Source organism: Saccopteryx bilineata, chromosome 2 (assembly GCF_036850765.1).
Source record: "Saccopteryx bilineata isolate mSacBil1 chromosome 2, mSacBil1_pri_phased_curated, whole genome shotgun sequence".
NCBI lineage: Eukaryota > Metazoa > Chordata > Mammalia > Chiroptera > Emballonuridae > Saccopteryx > Saccopteryx bilineata.
Genome location: NC_089491.1, coordinates 36,323,843 through 36,344,664, shown reverse-complemented (window position 1 = coordinate 36,344,664; position 20,822 = coordinate 36,323,843). Strand labels below are relative to the sequence as shown.

Below are 20,822 nucleotides of genomic sequence, written 5' to 3'. Positions count from 1 at the left end.
TTTTTTAGAAAATTACATAGAATAGTTAAGCTTAACAAGCATAATAGATAATATATTCAGCATAGTTGGGACATACCTATTCATTTTTGTGGAGTCACTTATGATGGTATAATCAGACATTCTGCCATTAAAAGTTATTTTCTGAATTATTATCATATGCATAGTATTTTTAGATGGTATGAATTATCTTTTCAGTTTTATCATTATCCTAAAAAACAGAGACAGGAATGACTAATCAGGTAGAGAATTACTTCAAAGTGTATGTCAAAGATTATAAAGATTTTTAGAAAGATTTAAATCATTCTAATTTTAGGCATGCCTGTGTATATGTATATATACAGTTACTTTAAGATTTGCGATTTACTTAGTTGGTAGTTCAGTTTATTAAAATTATTGCTATAATATAGTTATTATTTAAAAACTACTTTCTGTCATCAATAGTTCTTTTTCTGAGGAGATGGTAAACCCATCAACTATTCATAAAGAACTTGATTAGAAAAAGTGTCTCTCCTTAACAGAGTCATAATTCAGGTACAAGGAAAGAAGATTGATACATGTGTCCATAAAAAGTATCTCCTTAAGTGGTTTCTGTTGTTGCTGCTGCTGTGGTTTTTTGTTTTGTTTTGTTGTTACCTTTTCTGGTACATCCATCTATTATAAAAATTATTGAGGTTTTATTTGTTTTTTTAAGTTATATATCTATAAATGTAAAAGTAGAGAAGACTTTTAAGGGAAAAGACATGGACTTTAGATTCTTGAGATTTGTTTTGTTTTAATACTCTTTTTATTCTATTTCATAGAGGAGTGAAAGAAAGTGATTAGGTAAAAGATGACAACAGACATCAGAGATATATCATATTAGTGAGGTCTTCTTAAAAGCAGCTGCTATTAAATTGTTTTCTATCATACTATCAAGGTTCAAAATGTTCTTTTAAAAGGTGAACTTGGTGAGTCTTATTGATTTTGACTACTGCTGTTCATTTATCAGTTTAACTGAATTATGGCTCTTAATCACATCTTAGTCCCCAGAACTTCTAACCCGAAAAGAAGAAAGAGAGAGAAAACTTTGTTACTGGCTTTCTGACAATGGCAGGGAGTGTGTTAAACCAGTGTAAAATTCAATTAAACTGTCTAGCCAGGTTTTTGAAGCTGAAATGCAGACCCTTTCTGTTAAGCTTCTTATTTTCCTGTGACCGACACCAGTGGATGCTGGGTTATGCCAAAACCAACAGGCTGTAAAGTACCTTGTTTCATGCTCCCAGCTGATCAATATTTTTATTTTCCAGGCTTGCCCAGAAATCTGGAGGCAGTATCACCTAACGGTAAGTAGAAACACCTTTTTTATTTTCCCCACGACCTCACCTATTTACCCTTCTTGAACTGCCGACCATAAAATATAGACAAGCATCTCCTACTGCAAGATAATAAATATCTGAAGAGTTTTTGCACTGAGAGAGCAATAATATACTTTTTCTCTTTTCCTCTGCCCACTACTCTATTCTTTATCTTCCTGTTCTTAAAAGATTTTAATTTTTTTATTATATCACTTAATGATTACATCATGATCACTCCCAGTCTTCCCAGACTATATTCATTAAATTGAAGAGGGAAAAGTATGTTAAGAGCCATAACAAATAATAGTGATCCAATGTCTAATGTGTTATCTACAGTCCACAAGCATATAATCTACAATATCTTCCATTATCAATTTTCTGGCTTTACTGAAATATTTACATCTATTTTTTAATAAAGCTAAACAAAGCTTAGTGTATCCTTCATGTAGAACAATTCAACTGTCATATCCTTAAGCCCCTCTTGACTTACTCAATGCGTATAAATATCTGCTCAATACCATTCAAGTCATTCAATTCTCTGCTTTCCTTTTATTGTGATTTTAGACTAAGTAGAAGCAGAAAACAGTTTGTTATGGAATCAATTGACTAATGCTCAGTATTATAAAGTCAGTTTATTTCTAATATTCAGCTTAAATAATTTTGATAATTCACCATAGCCCTTCTGGTCATTTCTTTTAATGTATCAAATATGTTTTGCTGAGCAAAAGCCAGTAAAAATTACTCTTATAATTGTGCAGCTATACAATGTAATTAAAAGCTGTTTTTTAAAGTTTAGCATATTAAAAAGTTTTCCGTATTGAAGACAGATAGTAAAATTGGAAAGGGCAGAGTTTTTACAAAGCATATCTTCTTACTGCCTTTCTCTTTTGTAAATAAAAGGTAAACCAGTAGGTAGACTCATACTCTCAATATTTCTACCAGAAGTCCAAGAAGCAAGGAATAATATCAGGTGGATTGTTTCCACATTGTGTTTCACTGCTCAATTTATTTAAAGATTCTTAGCTGAAAGCTATAATTCCTCAACCATCCCTCAATCCCAAATTGGGTTTTCTTAAAATCTTTAGTGAAAACCAAAAGAAACATACACACACATACACACACACACACCCCCATATGTTATACATATATTTTACAACTCTAACTTATATGGAAACATAACCTAAACTTGATTGAAATCTAATCATATATTATATTTTCATTATCACAGTCACAATTTGTATAGCATTTTTTATCAGTATTTTTATTGAGTAGTAGCCTAATGGATTTGATGTTACATTTTCCCCCTTTTCCCCTAAATTAGAGAATGCCAATCCTGAATCCTTGAAGAGCTGCAGCACTACTTTAAAGCCGCTCTTCGTTACTTGCAGCTATGTTCTTTTATATAACCCTCATCGGAGACTAGAAAGTGATGTTTAGTACAACAGAAATATTTGAAAATTTGTTTAATACTATCGCTTTTAAAAGACATAAATTGTAAAAAAGAATAGTTATGGAAAAACCAATGAAACAAAATGAATTAACTTGGAGGGAATTACAATATATTCTATCTATAGATATAACAAGATCATTTTGAAAAATCTATGTGTCTGAATCTAGAATCCTGATTAATTTTCAAAATAATATTGTACCAACTCTCACAATTCCTAATTATCAAGTTTAAATTAATAATTAAGAATTAGGGTTAGTTTCCTATGCTAGTATAAATGCAAATTCTGTATATTTATAAATATGTGTACATATGTATCAATTTATCTAAAATAAAAGTTAAATAATTATATACATAGGCAACATCCAGATGTGTACAATTAGGCAATATTTATTCTTGAATAAATGCAGAATGCATGGTGAGTTTAGTCATCTTCAGCTCTTTTACCAGGCGATGGACTGCCATCTATTGACTCATAGTAGCCCTCACATGTGAATGTGACATCAGTCAAAACAATGACCAAGTAATGAAGCGTAGGTTAGAATTACTGCTGTATATTGATTTAAATCAGTCTTCTTAAAACTCTGTAAATTTCTACACTTAATCATTAGTTAATTTCTTTTTCTAACCACAAATTGTCCATTTCTCACCCAAAATGAACTGTGTTTTTTGGAGGGAGAAATTGATTAGTATATTTAGTTTGGAAATGTTTGTTTACATTTGAGAACTTTTTGTTTTTCTCTTATCTGCCTTCCAATCAGGAAGACTGGAAAGACATTTACATAGCCTAATGTTGAGCAAATATAGTTGAAAGTCTATCCAGGAATCACTCTCTTTAAAAATAAAATTTTTCTTAAAGCCTACAGGTTAAACAGAGTATTATTTTTCAAACATGTAAGAAAGATGGTAAAGAACTTGTGAAATGTTCTATATCAAAAAAATTTTAAAACACATTCTAAAAGAATATTAAAGAAGAGACATGTTCACTGTTCTCAGCAATATCATGAGAGATCAAATAAAACCTCCTTAACAACTTGTATCTGAATAGAGTAGCTTTTTAACCAACCTGACTAGCTTCACTACATTAATAAAAACTAAGACCATCATTCTAAAAGATACATGCTAATAAAACTCTAAAACACTGCCTATATCTATATGGATATATGTACATATATGGTATTTGGCTATGTTGTTTTTCTTGATATACAGTATTTTATTTGCTATGAAGTTGTCATATAATTTAAGAATTTTCGATGATCACTTTGGAGACCTGCATGGGAAAAAGAAAAACGTACAGTTTTTATTTAGCAATTAAATAGTTTTCACAAATAGTTTATATTTACCTGCTTCAAAATGTTTAGTTATTTATGTTTTTTAGAAAGTTTTTTAATCTTCAATAATATAGCATCATTCTTATATTTTAATTTCTATTATATTTTTAAGTTTTGGTATCGTCTGACTTTGAATGTTCTTTTTCATCTTTCAAATAACTCATTCTAGATAAAATTTTCCCTCTTTAACTATTCAAGAAGGAAAGTCCCTTCCCCCTCCCCCCTCTCATTTCTAGTCTCATTTATATTAAAAATCCTAGGCCAAAATGGCCACCAACAGAGTTTTACAATCAACAGAATTTTTCATTAGTAGAGTCTATAATTTAACATGCTCTGGACATTTTGTTAATCTTGATTTTAATCTACCTAAAAAAGTACCTAGGAGTTTGCCATTTTGAGGCTATGTGTGTTAAAAACCAAAAGGACAGTACGTCTTTTATGTTTAACTTTGCCCTTGGATTTCTTTGTCTGCATTGTTAAAATGTTTTACAACCTCTGTCTTTTTAAACTAAGAGTTAAAGCAAAAAGCAAATGTAACCCTTTAAGAAGAATTACATTTTAAATGTTTCTTTATATATAATGTTTGGAATGCCTAGAATTCATACTTCAAAGAGTAAAATACTTGCTGTCACAGAAATGGGTAATAAAGTTTCCTTGTCTCCCTTTCTAGCCTAGGAAAGACTTGGGACCCGAGTTTAAGCAGTTAGTAGTAGTAGTCTTACCTGAACTAGTTGAATGCCAGAGTGTATCTTAAGGACCTTAATTAAAAATATCATTTCACTCTGCCACTCAATTTTCTCTCCTTACCGAGAAACATCAATTTAGAAATGTATTTTCTGGGTTTTCACAGTATGGATATGAGATTCTTATTGTAAACAAGAATGTACTTTCTAAAGCATCCTGTGCCATACCACCAAGTAGGTAGCCCTAAATGTCAACAGATATAAATTTAATTTTAGAACCATGCTTTATGGTCCAAAGGAAAGGCATTAGGAAGTGGAATTTGATTGTGAGGCTATAGCTATACAAAAGTCTTTTTTTTTTTTTTTTTAGATTTTATTTATTCATTTGAGAGAGAGAGAGAGAGAGAGAGAGAGAGAGAAGGGAGGGAGGAGCAGAAAGGATCAACTCCCATATGTGCCTTAACCAGGGAAGCCCAGGGTTTTGAACCAGCAACCTCAGTGTTCCAGGTCGATGCTTTTACCCACTGTGCCACCACAGGTCAGGCTATACGAAAGTCTTTATCCCATGATTGTGATGTAAGGTCAGGTGGGCAGTTTTCTAGTTACCTAATAATAAAATGGAGTTTTTAAATATGTTAAAATGTGAAATCAAGAGTTTCAACAAGTCATCCTTAAACCAGAATTTTTTCTTTTCTGGAAAAAAGAAAACTCTCCCTTCAATAAATGTTGGGAACCCTACATCTCTTTCTGAGAGGTCATTGGCTACACAAACAGAACTGCAAAACCCACAAGAACTCCATCTACATACATGGTAGATGTCAGGTGATAGGTCGTGTGTGTGTGTGTGTGTGTGTGTGTAAGAAAATAGAACTGGTGACATACTGTATAGTAAAGTGTTAAATATTAAATTCCAAGATAGAGTGAGGCCTAGTTCTCACTCTATTTTGGAGTTATTTAAATAAACTTTCTCTTTGTACCATTTTTTGGGGGCCTGGTATACAGATTATCCTAAAGTAACACTTTTATAATTCATTTATTTTGGTAGTTCACTTCACCTTGCCAACTTCCTGAAGACCCAGGAGTACTTTTGTTACATTTACATTTCTTTTTTCTATATCTGACATCACTATTTTAATGTTTTGATTGGTTAACTGTTGTTATTGAGATACTGCATTTCTGCCACATTTTCAGAGATTTCATTAAAAATACCTTTGGTACTAAAACACTACTGGGATGAATGTAATTGTGCTCTGATGATTTAGAACAGTGGTCCCCAATCCTTTTTTGGGCCACGGACCGGTTTAATGTCAGAAAATATTTTCATGGACCGGCCTTTAGGGTGGGACAGATAAATGTATCACATGACCGAGACAAGCATCAAGAGTGAGTCTTAGATGGATATAACAGAGGGAATCTGGTCATTTTTAAAAAATAAGACATCATTCAGACTTAAGTATAAATAAAATGGAAATAATGTAAGTTATTTATTCTTTCTCTGCGGACCGGTACCAAATGGCCCATGGACCAGTATTGGTCTGCGGCCCAGGGGTTGGGGACCACTGATTTAGAAGGCAGATGACTATTTTGCTGTACCTCAGTTCCATCTTTCCATTGTAGTACCACAAAACAAGTCAGACCGCTCTATGCTTAACGTTACTTGGTGTCTAAATAAAAAGAATTTTCTGAATAAGCATTGATTACTTATTTTCTAATACCTGTACTACATCTGTGATAACAGAGATAGAAAATACATTTTGGTCATTGATTAAAATTTTTAAAGATTTTTCAAATGGAAATTTTATATGAATACTTTAATATTTATTTACCTATTCTTAAAGGATTCAGTGTGAACATTTTGCTGGCAATATTTTTACTTCAATTTTACCATGTTTTGAACTTAGTATAAAAGGTAATTATTACATTTACAGAGTAGGTCAACTGATTTTTTTTAATCTTTATTTCCACTGGTACATTGGACCACATCTTGCCCGAACTTATCATTCGAAGCAATTGGGAAATGCAATTTCAAAGTAAATGAAACCTGGAATTATCAATCTCAATAAATGAGATTCATTTAAAAATAAATACAATTTGCCAAATCATCAAAAAGCAATTTTCTAAAGCTTCTGTAAAAGAAAGGGGAAGACAGTGAGTGTTGTGAATTATAAATGCATATGTTATTTTTCCTCTCACAATGTTCCCTCAGACATTTAAACAGTTTGTATAAAACTTATTTTTGAATGGGAGTAGAATAAAATTATTTTTCTTTAGACATAATTTATTTCTATTTATTGAAGCACATGAGAAAATCTTCATATTTTGTTCTTTTCAAGCAAATATTGAGGTATCATCCCCTTCAGAGGAATTTCCAAGTAATTGATTTTCAATATTTTAATGAAGAAATTAATGTTCCAAATGGGAAATCAATATAGCGTGTTTTGAGCAGGTTATTTTTCTTGTGCTAATATATTTAAATATATATATATTAGAATAATTCTAGTGTAGACTTAAGTGTTTCAGATAATCAAGCAATTAAAAGTATGCAGTATCACAATTTAGAAAACATTCATCATAAACGGGGCTAGAAGCAGCTGTGTTTTTGCCACCTTCTAAATATCTTTAATGTTCTAATCACCCATCATTGTGATTTCTGTTCATTTTTTAGGTAGTTCATGTTACTCACTAATAAGCTAATTGAATCAGAGGCTCAACTTTAAACATAATTTCTTTTCTTCATTTGACAAAAAAAAAATGTCCCTGTGCTTTTTTGTCTGCCCCTTAGAAGTTGGGGCAAAGACTCTTACATTTAGGACTTAACATATTTACCCTGTGGGCTTCAAGTTTTACTTCTATTTTAAAATTTTAAGGAAATATTTGTTGTGGTCTTCGTATTTCTTATCTGTTAACAGTGTTTTTCCTGAAGATGATAAAAAGACGGAAAATTACATCTGGGTTTTTCACTATCCTTTTCTCTGTTCCCTAGGTGTGTTCACCTTGACTTACAAAGGAATTACAGTTAGGTGTTATAGGGGCAAGTTTTTCTTGATATTTAAAATTTTGCATAATTAAATTCCATTTCTAAGTATTTATAATTTTAGTATATATCTTTTTAAAATCGTTTCTTTTTCTTAAAAAAATACATTCATATAATCCCAAAGAAAAGTATATTTTTTTTACTCACAACTCCCCACTTTGGAGAAAGTGATTCTATTAGGACAAAATAACTACAAACAGGTAGTCTGAGAATTTTAAAAGTTCATGCAGTTTAAAACTGTACAGTATCTGACTGTATAATAAATTTTAATTTAAAAATATGGAATAGTGTCTATTCTTTGCCATGCTAAATACACATCACAAGCTTAGAAGTAATTTGTAGAATATTTTTAGCAAATCTTAGTGATTATTTTTCATTTGTACTTTGAACAGGTGATTTGTGTCATTCCTTAAACAAATATATTCCAGATGATTAAACTTGTCATAATATTCTCTGGACATTTCAGTGGAAATAATACAACTAAAGAAAGTATACTGGACCGATGACATTTTGTATTAAAACATTCCTTTTAGTAGATATGCATGTGAATGACATAGATTTACAGTAATTCCTAACAGAATCACTTAAATACTGACAGTTATAATCAACCATAACCTTTAAGGGTTTTGGTTAATCATTTGAATAATCTGCATAAAAAGACTCCTGAAAGAACCCCTTGACTTACTGGCATGAACAGTCTCTGAACTAGTGATATATTTCTTGTTGTGATACAGACTACAATAGTAAACTTTAGTTGAATTAAGATTATGGTTTTAAAACCTAAACCTCTTGAATGACCAAAAGTTAATGAATTATTAATAAAATGCTTTAGATTTTATACTTGAAATTTATTTGCCATCTGATCCCCACATACCAGGAGGTCATGAAAGTTATGTTTTTGTATATTTTTAAGTATTTTCTCCTAGCTATTTTGAGCTCATCAGTGGTCCTTCAAGACCAACAACTCTGGTTTTTTTAGATATATCAAAAATATTATATGGAGAAAATGTGCCATATTTAGAGAGCATTTAACTGAAAAAAATTTTTATATCTTTAGAATTAAAATGGTCTTTACCTTAATTGGTATACCAATACACTGGTAGATCACTTTAGAAACAGGAATTATTCCATTGGAATATTCAGAAATAAGCTTTGTAAAAAGAATTTACATATATAAATCAATTGGTAATGAAGCTATCTCATTATTTTCATTTCTTTTTTCCAAAATCATGTAGAACCAAATCTATTAGCTAGGTTATAAGGTCTTCTTTATAATTTTATAATATGTCCCTGTCTATAAATACCATTTACATAAATATTTTTTATTAATGTATTTGCGAATTACCCCACATGCCTTTTCGTTTAGGGGTACTAAGTTTTGGATCATTCCTTAAGTTTGTTTATACAATAAAATCTCAATTTTGTCTTTCTTAGATCTCTTATATTTTCTTATTTTACAGTTAGGCCTTATTTCCTTCTTATTTTACTGAAATCTTTAGAAAAACATTTCATAGAGGCCCTGGCCGGTTGGCTCAGTGGTAGAGCATCGGCCTGGCGTGCAGAAGTCCCGGGTTCGATTTCCGGCCAGGGCACACAGGAGAGGCGCCCATCTGCTTCTCCACCCCTCCCCCTCTCCTTCCTCTCTGTCTCTCTCTTCCCCTCCGGCAGCCGAGGCTCCATTGGAGCAGAGATGGCCCGGGCACTGGGGATGGCTCCTTGACCTCTGCCCCAGGCGCTGGAGTGGCTCTGGTCCAGCAGAGCGATGCCCCAGAGGGGCAGAGCATCGCCCCCTGGTGGGCAGAGCATCGCCCCTGGTGGGCGTGCCAGGTGGATCCCGGTCGGGCGCATGCGGGAGTCTGTCTGACTGTCTCTCCCCGTTTCCAGCTTCAGAAAAATACCAAAAAAAACCCATTTCATAGAATTGGCTGGAAGGGCAGACTTATTTCTGAGGAAATTACTAGACAATTCTTTTTTTTTAATCATAATATAGGGGAAAGGTTGCCAACTTTGGAATCAGATGTTGGTTCAGATTCTGGCTCTAGATGTGCAAACCTAGTTAAAATATTCATCTTCATCTGAAAAATGGGGATATTATTGTAAGCAGGCAATGAGATGATAAATGTAAAAGTACCTGACACAGTACCTAGCACAGAGCCCATGTTCAACACATGGGAACTCCCATGCGGCACACCCGTAGTTTCCTCACACATGTAGAGGTGCCCTGTAGACCAATAAATAGCCCAAGCTCTAATTATTGTAATGTCTTTGAGACGACCATTGTATGCGTATGACGAGAATATTCACAATGACCTCGTTACTCTCTGTCTCCTGAAAGTGTTTCCTTCTTATAGTTACAGAAATTAAAATACTCACAAGCAGTGTCTTTGGTTAACAAAATTATTTACCTCAGTTTTTATTTTATTTTCTAATTATTTATGTTTGTCTTCTGTTCTAGAAATGTAGGTAACTTTTAATTAAATATAGAAAACAAATTACTTTCTTAATTTGAGTTGTTTTAAAAAGCATAAAGTCATGTAAAAGTAGAGTACAAAAATACTTTAGGCTACTTTCCTTCCTAATGAAAATGACTGTATAAAATATATGACATATAAAGATATAATCATATCATTTTGGAAAATATATATTAGGTTAATAAATGTACAATTCTTAAATGGTAATTTTGATGTTATCTGAATACAGTTATCTATCATAAGCAAATAAATCTTTGCTTCCTTTGGAAATAATGAGAATAACATGAAATCAAATAATTATCATACACAAACACCAATTATAATACTTTCTGCTTAGGATAGAGGGTTTATGTTACTCAGATGAGGAATGAAACAAATAGATATCAGATTTTTGCACTTCAGGTAAAACTGTTTCATGCCTTCACATGACTGATGCCAGAAACCGGCCTGATTTCACAGCAGAATGTTGAGATGTTAGAGCTTGATCAGTTGTTTTTGCAGATTCCCACCCGTATTCCCCTGTAAGTCCAGCAAAAAAGGCAATACAAAAATTAAGCAACTTTCTCGGTGCATGGGATTTATATCCTTTCAAAGAGAATTCCTGTTTTATTTTTGCTCTTTATTTTAAGACAAGCAGGAGCTAAGATGGAGCATATTGTAAAAGCAAAAATGCATTACTTCCCCCCTTTAAACAGGTCCTTACAGCTGTGGAACTCCCTGCCTTTGTGATTGATGGTTAAAAGCATTTTTCAGTAGAATAAGCAGGTTGGTGTGTGGGGAGGGGGTGTTCTGTGTATTGTAAGTCATGTGGAGTCATGGTACAAATGAAAATCTTGGGGTTTATTTGGATCCCCTGTGTATTGGATAATAAATATAATAAAGCTATGGTTCTATTAGTCTATAATTTTTTCAGTGATGATCTGTGTACAATTGTATGCAGTATGTATAAGTAGATTTGAATATGTTAAAGACTTAATAGGGTTGGAAAATTCATATTAATACGGATTCTATGTTTTATAGTCCACCCCAGGAAACAGTCAGATAAATATCCATGGATTCACACGTGTCTGTGTTCTTTTCTGTCCCTTCCCCTATATCTTGTCACCGTGCCCCCCTCTTCCCTCCACCCTGCATCAAAGCTTGTGGTCCTTTTCCATCCATGTACTAAAAGGTTCTTTGTAAACCAGGCCATTTGTCCATCATTGTTTGGGGTCCAAACAGTGGTAAGATACCCTGTCACCGATCCCGCGTGCTATGAATGGCAGCTCCTCTCCGGACAATTGGCGGAGGGGCCGAGAAATATTCCTGAGAGGATTATTTAACCTTTCAATTTAGAGGGCACAAAGCCTGGCTGATTAATGAACTTTCTGATGGGCACTGATAAGCGGATCTATTTCTTTATTTCCCCTAAAAGTGATTCCTTCTCCTGCCCATATTACTATAATCTTAAACATAAAATGTGGCAAATAGATTAAAAAACAGCACTAAAGAGTTTATCTGGCTGGCAAACTGAAGGAGGTAAATTAAAATTGGTAATGACAGCAGTGGCTCGGCCTCGTATATGGTTTTTAAATGCACTGTGTATTTTGAAGAGACTTATTCTCTAGCACGCCTGGTAATGACTGCTTTTGGTGCACAGTCTGGGGCTGGCTTCTGTTATCCCCACCCGTCCCCCCCCAAAAAATGAGTTGTGTTATCTGGATGGCTGCAGACACATCCGCATCCCCCTTTCTCACTGCATGGGCAGACAAGGTCGATAGCATTACAAGGTATTTGTGGCAGTGCTTGTTTCAGTTTTCAGAGCTGCCAGTTTCCAGGCGGATTTGAATTACAAAAGAAGAAGCTGGCATGAAAATTGAAAGGTTTTATCGGCTGGTCTGAAGCCTCATAGCACATTGCTTATTTATGCAGTCCATTTGCACCAGGAAATATAAAAAGGAAATACATTTTTAAAATAAGGCCATAAAGACCCAGATATGTTTAAGATGGCAAATAAAATATAGATACCTATAATATCTTTCCAGGAAACGATTTTCACTTAATGTTGCACATTACTTCAGAAGAGCATTATGTTGCTGTCATAAATTTGTGCATTTGTGTCACTATGTAGGTAGTCTCTGGGGATTAAGAAGGAAGCCTTTGCTAACTTACTTTAAAATTAAAATAGACAGGGATAGCTCTGCAATTTGAGAGCCACATTGGAAATATTTAAATGGGGTGGTAAATTAAACTTAAACTAACATTTTTGCATTCCATGTAAAATTAGCTATGGCCCAGTGAATAAATGCCACTACCTTTGGAGAAAATTGGGATGCTTTTTAAACCATGAAGATTTAGAGCATTCAGGGAGTGAATTACTGTGATCCTTCCTGTCTTGCTTATGCTCATTGTGCTCTGCTTACTGAGGTTTTCATTTTGTTGTTTTTTTGGGGGGTGGGGGTCTTATTTATAAAAAGAAATTTATAAATTAATAGTTTAATAAGTTATTTTTGAAAAGTTGTGTTTCGTTTCTTTTAGTCTTCACATAGTCTCTTAGATGTTGCCTGGTGCTTACTGTTGTTAATATATAATCTTTTTAGTATTAGAAGTTATACCAATAGTTTACCTCTATTCATATTATTTTAGTGTAGTTTCAGCTTACTAAAAAAGAGACTCATGCAATCCTTTACACTCTTGGTTACATAAAATGAAGATATAAGTATACAGACATACAGTACTGTAAGGCCTTGAATAATTAATAATCTTCCCACTGGTCATTTGCAACCTTCAGCCAATTGGTTTGTAAAACTTAGGAGCATCCAAAAGAGGAGTAGGGAGGAAGTTACGTGTGTGTAGGAAGTACCAAATCAATAAAGCAACACTCTTCATTCTGCTGCAATTCAGAGGAACACTGTTTTAGAATCCATTTTCCAATAAAGAAAATTACTCTCAGCGAAACCATGAGAGATGCAATTTTTTGCAATTTTCATTTTCACCAGAGTCTGGTACCTTTCTTGTGTTTTCATGACCTGGACTAATTACTTCATGTAGTTGTTTTTTTTTTTAACAGAGAAAATATCAAAAGCATACACGTCCGCTGCATGCTAATGATGTGCTGTACATTTTTTTCATGAATTTTCATAAGGATTTTTTTTCTACGTAGCATGTGTGGCTTAATGATGTAATCACCCGATAGACTAGAAAATGCTCCAACGGAGACGTTCCGGTCTGTTGTGTACATAATACATGTTTCAGAAATCTGCCTAATTAAGGAATTACCCAATGGATTGTGAGTCTGTTGGGTACATGACATCGTTTTTAACACAAAAAAAAATAGGTATATCATTATATATAGTGCCTTTAAAGGCATTTTTAGAATATAGTGAAAATTAGTAGCAGTGTCCACTGGAATACAATTGAATTCTTTTTCTTATCACTGAGAAAAAAAATAAAAGCTTAAAATATTCCTAAAGGAAGCTTTGTTTTTAAATAATTTAAAAGCCTTTAGCTTAAAGAAAATGTCTCCCAGTATTCCTCAAAGGGAAGTAATAGTGTATTTGCCAAAATGCTGTGCTTTGTCCAAAACCATGGTTGGAATAAGACCTGTGTTCAGATCCCCAGGTGTGAGGAGGACCTCATCCCAGGAAAACACTCAAAGGGGGGACAGGGCATCATTTGTATCTGGTCATATGGGATCATCGTTTTTGCCTACTCACAGATTCAGCTTTGGTTCAGTTCACTGCTTGGCCCATCTTATAAATTTCTTTCTTTGATTCCTTTAGACCTCAGATACGACTCTCTTGACTATATACCATTTACATTTCTGTTGGCACCTATATCTTGAACAATTCCAAAGGAAAGGGAAGGCACTCATTCTTCTTTCCCTGCCTACCCTTTATGAAACTAAACAAAATACTTTGAAAACTATCTGTGATCTCTAGAGTAGGCAGGAAAGATAACATGATTAAACAGTATATTTTTAATTCAAACTTTTGTTCTGCTCAAATGTCAGATTCATACCACTAGGTTCCTTCTTCAATTAAGGGGACTATGATCATGATGGCAAGCTTTTGGTTTGGTAACATTTTCTTGAAAAATTCTATTTGATTACTTGGATTTTTTTTTTAAATACACAGATATTAAAGAGAGGCTTGTGCTATTAGTGAGTTTATTGAAAAAATAAGTTGATTGGGAAAACTTTTGAAAGAATAAGGTTCTGAAGCATGAAAAGCATATGGATTTAAGAGGTTCAAGTACAAATGTGACTTGTTCAGAAAGACCAGAGCTAAAAGCTCAATACTTTACTCAGAGTGTTACATTTGGTTATGAATACGTTTACATCTAGTACTTGACATATTTGTTTTTAATATATGTTCATTTAATAAACTGGATTAATAAATAAAAACATATAGTCTAGTTTTTAAGCATATGTGTATGATCATAAAAATAAGTCCATGTTGTGGTCATGAAAGTAGAAAATTCCCTTTAATTAGTGAAATTGATTGCATTTCCTGTATAGTAATGAGCTTCAACAAGATGCAAGGCCTCATTGGATCAAAGTCAGTTTAGATAAGGGCAGCTCAAGGTCACAGAGGGAGATGCCCAGCAGGTCATTTGCATAAAAAATTACTGTTAGAAATAGGACACTGAGGCAGCACTGGCGTTTTGATCTCTTGGCCTTTGTCATGGAGATTCCTAGTAGTGAAGGGAGTGAGGCCAGTGTCCCAGATAATGATTAACTGTTTTAATGGCATTCATTCATTCATTCCGCACTAACTACTCATGCAGAAAAAAGGGTTATGTAAAATGACGTTAGAAGAAAATCATTTGTAATCGTTGCATCGGGCTGCACTTTGAGGAGACATTAGGAGTAAATCCGTGGCGTGGTAGGCTTATGCTTTATCTTCTGATATTTACTGAGTTTACTGGTGCATGAAAAGCTTTCAGCAAGAATAGCAGATGGGATGGACCTTTCATAGGTAATGCTATCTACCAGGTTATTACTTCTATATATTGATAGTAAAGTAATCTCTAAGATATCACCCTACAAATATAGATTATTTAAATGTCTGTAACAAAAAAAAAAGAAGAAAAGAAGAGCCGCTTTCATAAATAGTTCATTTGGTATCCATCAGGTCAGTCTTTAGATAAATTTTTTAACTTATAAATAGTTCTAAAAAACTACATTTGTTCTCTGAATTTAACTTTTCATCTGCATTACAGAGGTGTATGACAGAACTCTGAACTTAGAGCTAATCAGTTGACATATTCTGCTGTAAATTGGACCTCTACTGTTAATTAAAAATAAAGACATGCTCCAAGGCAGAAGTTTTGAATCACAAATTTATATTTCTACCACTTTAAATAGCTGTAAGGTTTTTGTTGTATTATAGTATGAAAACTTGTCCACCGGAAATCGTTATTGAGTTTTCAGTACTGTATTCTAATACAGAAATGTTCTCTAATTAGGTAAGATCTAGGCTGATTTCATTCCTATTAAGTCCTAGTACATGATAGTTTATTAAAATGAGAGTATGTAGATAGTGTTTGTCATGTCATTTACTAATTAATTATTGTGAAACAGCTTAGAATTTCATAGCACAATATAAATACGTTTGCTATTTTTATTAGTAATAATGGAAGTTTTTAACTAGTGACATTATTCAGATGAATGAACATCCAAATGTTTACACTTCATCCACGGGCATAAATGAACAGTGGGCAAAATTTGAGGCTTTTTAAATGAGATTAGTTTGCAAATAAAATATGTGTCAACTTGAAACATGCTTTCAAAAATCTTGATTAAAAAGGATCTCTTTATCACTAGGACTGTTAAGACTGAATTTCTATTCTCTGTGTTACTAACTCCTGCCTGATTCTGCCAGAGTATATACCACACTCTCAATGTGAGGCCAGGGAGACACTTAGGAAGTCATGTTCATTTATTCAGGTGTTTTAATATATAAAAGCATAATTTTATAGGTTGTCTTCAGTGACTAGAATGTATTGGATACCCATATGTACTTTATATATGCATTACCTCATTATTCATTTATTAACATTTACTAAACTATTATATGCCTAGTCCTGAGCTACTACATGTCATGGCCCTGTTCCAGGATCTGGGGGGCAGCAGGGTACTAAAAACAGACAAAATACCTATGAGTGAGGGTATGGACAAAACAAACAAGTAAAATATATAGTATATCAGCTGCAGTAAGTGTTGAGGAGTTTCTGAATTAAAGGCAGTGAACAGGACAGAGAGCACCAATTGGAGAGAGCTAGCTATTTTAAATAGGGTTATCAGGAAGGCCTTTCTAAAAAGATGATATTTGAGCCAAGAGATGAAGGAGCTCTCCATGGGGAGAGAGTGACAGAGCAGTGTTGGGACTACTTCCCGTTTCCTTAGACTTAGGCAATAAAATAAAGTCTGGGAAATGTTGGAGTCTTTAACACCTACTTATTCACCACCTATTTATCGAGCGTTTACTATGGTCTAGGTCAGGCATTGGCAAACTTTTTCTGTAAAGAGCCAGATAGTAAAAATTTTAGTTTGCAGACCAAGTGGTCTCTGTCATAATTCTGCCCCTGTAGCATGAAAAGCAGCCACAGGTCATCTGTAAACAGATGTGCCAGGCTGTGTCCCAATAAAGTTTTATTTACAGACACTGAATTTTAAATTTCATATAATTTTTATGTGTTGCAAAATAGTTTTTTAACCATTTGAAAATGTAAAAACTATTCTTCCCTTGTGAGCCATACAAAAATAGTTGGCCAGATTTGTCCAGCTGGCCATAGTCCGCCAACATTTATGCTAGATTCTTGGCACAAGGGCACATAGTGGACCAAGCAAAGATCCCTGCCCTCATGCACCTTACAGTCTAGCTGTAATGGAAAGGTGGGTAATTATATAATAAGTAACCAGTTTAGTACACTAGAGATGACATAGGGGAAGGTGGATCAGGAGCAGCACAGCATAAATAAAGGTGGCCTTTACCCTGTGTGGAGGTGAAGGGAATGGACCCCTGGAGAATTGTATAATAATGTGACTTTCCTGGATTCTGTACTCCTAAGGAGAAGCCAGAGTTGCTGTAGGGGTATGAGGAAGTCCCTACTTATATTGATAGCACTCAAGTTCCATGCCTGGATATCCCTGCTAATTTGGTTCTCACCAGCCCACTTCATCACTATTTCCTGATTCATCTTGTCCTTTTGCGTCAATGGACTCTCTTATTCCAGTGGAACAAACATAGCGTATTTTCCTTCTCATCAGTGAATCTGGAAATCTTAACTCCAGGATAAATTGCTATACATTTGCACAAACAAATATAAATAGAAAAATTTATAAACATAAGTCAGTTTTTCAGAGAACATTTGTTTGTGGGGAGTGTGGATTGTCCTTTCTGTCATCGGGTATAGTTTGCTAACAGCTGCCAGCTAGTTAGTGAGTACCTACTATCAGCTTCAGCCTGCCTTCTCATGCCACTTAAATCCAACACTCTTCACCCTGGTTTATAAAGCTTTAAGTGATCTGCTTCCACTCCACCCCTAGAAGCTCCTCTTCTGCTTTTCCTTCACTAACTAAACTTCTGAGTTTACAGATATTTTTTAGACACTGATATATGGCAAGCTTAGCCCAGTTTAGGGCTTTGCACTACCTGTTCCTCGTGCCTTATGCCTGGAATGCTATACCCCCAGTCGTTGAATACTACTTTCCTTCTTGATATAAGGACTGACCATCCCATTTAGAGTTTCTCATTTAGTTTTGCTCATTTCTATGTTACCTAATCTTAGAACACTAACTGACATGTATTAAGCACTCAATATTTTTTTAAATCAATTAATGAAAGAATGCATCTATATACTCTTTTTGATACCCAGCACCGGTGGAGGCATCCTTGGATTTACATCCTGCTCTACTTGTCCCCTTCCCTTCTCCCATGCAAAGTCTAGTTTCTTGAAAAAGTCATCTGTGTTCTCTTGTTCAGCATCTTTCTACTTGTAATGAACCCATTACAGTCTGACTTGTGACCCTTCCCCTCAAATGAAACTGCTCACAACAGTTTGCAGTTACAAACAACTTCCTGATTGCCAAGTCCAGCGGATTTCATTAGTCTTCATGTTACTTGAGCCGTTGGTAGCTTTTGACAGCTCCCTTCTTGAAACGTTATCTGTTCTACCTTCACATGCATGACACCATCTCTTTTTGGTTTTTTTCTTTCTCTTAAACAACATTGCTCAGGTTTGTAATTTTGTACCACAGTCAAGTAACATACTTATCTTTTCAGATGAAAGGATTATTTCTGCTTAATAATTTCCTTTTTCCTGGTATTCTACTACCTAAACTAATTTATAAACCACTATAATGAGTAGTATTTGCTTATGTGCATAGTTGTTAGAACTGTTGACTTTTAGCTAGTCTTAATTTATGAACCACATTTTTTATTGGAGAATATAAGACATTTGTTGGTTATGTTTTCTATTATATCCTGATTGATAATAGCTGAGCTTTTAAATTCCATTTTGTATAGCATTTGTAGTCATTTTCAGTAGAAAAGATCTTCTGGGTTATTGTCATCCTCCAGTATTCCGTTTTAGGAAATAGGAGCTAAAACTAAGGTTGTTTGAAGAAGATTAGGACCTGTATTTTCCACTGTCAAGAAAATAAAACCCCCACTGTCAAGAAAATAAAACCTTCACAAACCACCTCTTTGTTACAGGATCCCAATAAAGAACATAAGAAATAAACTTATTCAAGTTTATTCTCAACCATCCAGTCTCCCTTGTTCCCCTCCCCAAAAAAGGAAAGAACAAGAACAAAAAAAATGGGGTAAGGGGGAGAAGGAAGATTAGGTTTTCTCCTTCAGTTTAAAGCCCCTGCTGCCTCAGCAGTTTTGCTCAATCTATTTTCCCCTTTCTCTTCCCTTTTAAACTTCTCCATCTATACTAGCTTTTGCATGGGTTCAGGTCTCTCCCATTCTAATAGCAAACTTCACCAATATACCTCTTTCAGGTACTGCCTTGTCTTATTCTGCCCATTCTTATTCATGCTTCTCAAAATCACAAGGACTTACTGTCTCCTTTTCTTGGACTTTTACTTTATTTTTTAAATTTTTTATTGTGAAATATAATATACATGCTGAAAAGCGCATAAAACATGTACAACTCAATACATTAGTTATATAACACCACTATGTTTGAGAAATAGAAAATTGCAGCTACCCTGAAACCCTCTGTGCACCATTCTTGTCCCCCTGGAAGTAACCACCTTCCTGGATTTCTGGGTAATCATGCCCTTCTTTATAGTTTCACCAACTTCGTGTGCATCTCTTCACTATTCAACCTATTACCTTCTACTTTCTACCTTCCCACCGATTCCAGAATTCTCACAATAAAGATTATCCATGATCAGTTGTCAAATCTAATGATGTTTCTCAGTTCTGATCCCACCTGGGAAGAGTAACTTTGCAGATCAGCTCATCCTTCTTGAAACTACTCTCTAAGGTCTGTGACTATTATCCGGTGGCTCTGCATCCTTTAACCTTTCCTTCTCTCCCCCTTAAATGGTGTTATGCCCAGGGTCTGGCCTTACCTTGCTGCTGTTCACACTGGCTGTGGCAGTCCCGTTCCTCTGGTCATCTCAGCCTCCCCTGTTAAGCAGATTACTTTCAGATCTAATCTTCAGATGTGTTTCATAAGCTTTTTATTTTTTCCCCTAAGCTTTAATCTTACATAGACAACTTCTTGATGTACAATCTTCATCCAAGACTCAGTATCCAAGACCAAGTTTGTCATCTTTCCCTCTACATTGGCTCCTTCTTCTCCTGCCTTTCCTGAGTCAATTGTTGGCACAACAATTCACCACTTCACTCAAGATAGAAACCTGGACCGCAGCCTGATTTCTCCTTTTCCTCATTCCCTCTCACCTTGTCGATGTTCAAGTACCAGCTTTATTTCCTCATGTAATTCCCAAATCTATTACTTTTCCTTATCCTTGTCACTCTTGTGGTTTGGGTCCTCATCTCTCACGGGGAATTACTAATAGCCATTAGCCTTTCTCCTGCATCTAACCTTCTCCTGCTCATACTTACCCTCCTTGTAGCTACAGCCAAAATGGTTTTTCCAAAATACAATTCTAACTATTCTGCTCCTACACTTAAAGCCTTACACGTAACACTAGATAAAGCCCCAGCTTCTTCACACAACTTACAAAGCCCTCTGTGTTTCTGCCATGCTTTTCTCCAGCCTCATTTTTCTCACACCTGGTCCCACGTCTTACCCTGTCAGCAGGTGTACTCTTCCTTCGCCTCATGCCATTGTTCATGCTGCCCCCTTTACTGAGGAGTCTCCGTTTGACTTGTACCTAATTCTTTGAGAGTAAATTTAAATTTCATACTTTGAGGAAAGCTTTCCCTGACTGCCTCACCCCATCCAGTGCTGGATCTCCCTTGCTACTGCATTAATATGTGTACATACTTCTATCACTGTGCTTACATTGTCCTGTCATTATCTATTTTTGCCTGTCATGTTCTGCTAGCCTATT

At 34.6% G+C, this 20,822-nt stretch overlaps 1 protein-coding gene across 2 annotated transcripts in view; it reads left to right on the top strand.

Annotated features, from left to right (window-relative positions):
- The window catches only part of ZCCHC7 (zinc finger CCHC-type containing 7), a 256,276-nt gene that overhangs the window by 217,791 nt on the left and 17,663 nt on the right, over positions 1 to 20,822 (top strand). For both annotated transcript variants that reach the window (XM_066256737.1, XM_066256738.1), the window contains exon 6: positions 1,287 to 1,322. In XM_066256737.1, coding sequence (XP_066112834.1) covers positions 1,287 to 1,322 — 36 coding nt within the window. The remainder of the gene's footprint in view (positions 1 to 1,286; positions 1,323 to 20,822) is intronic.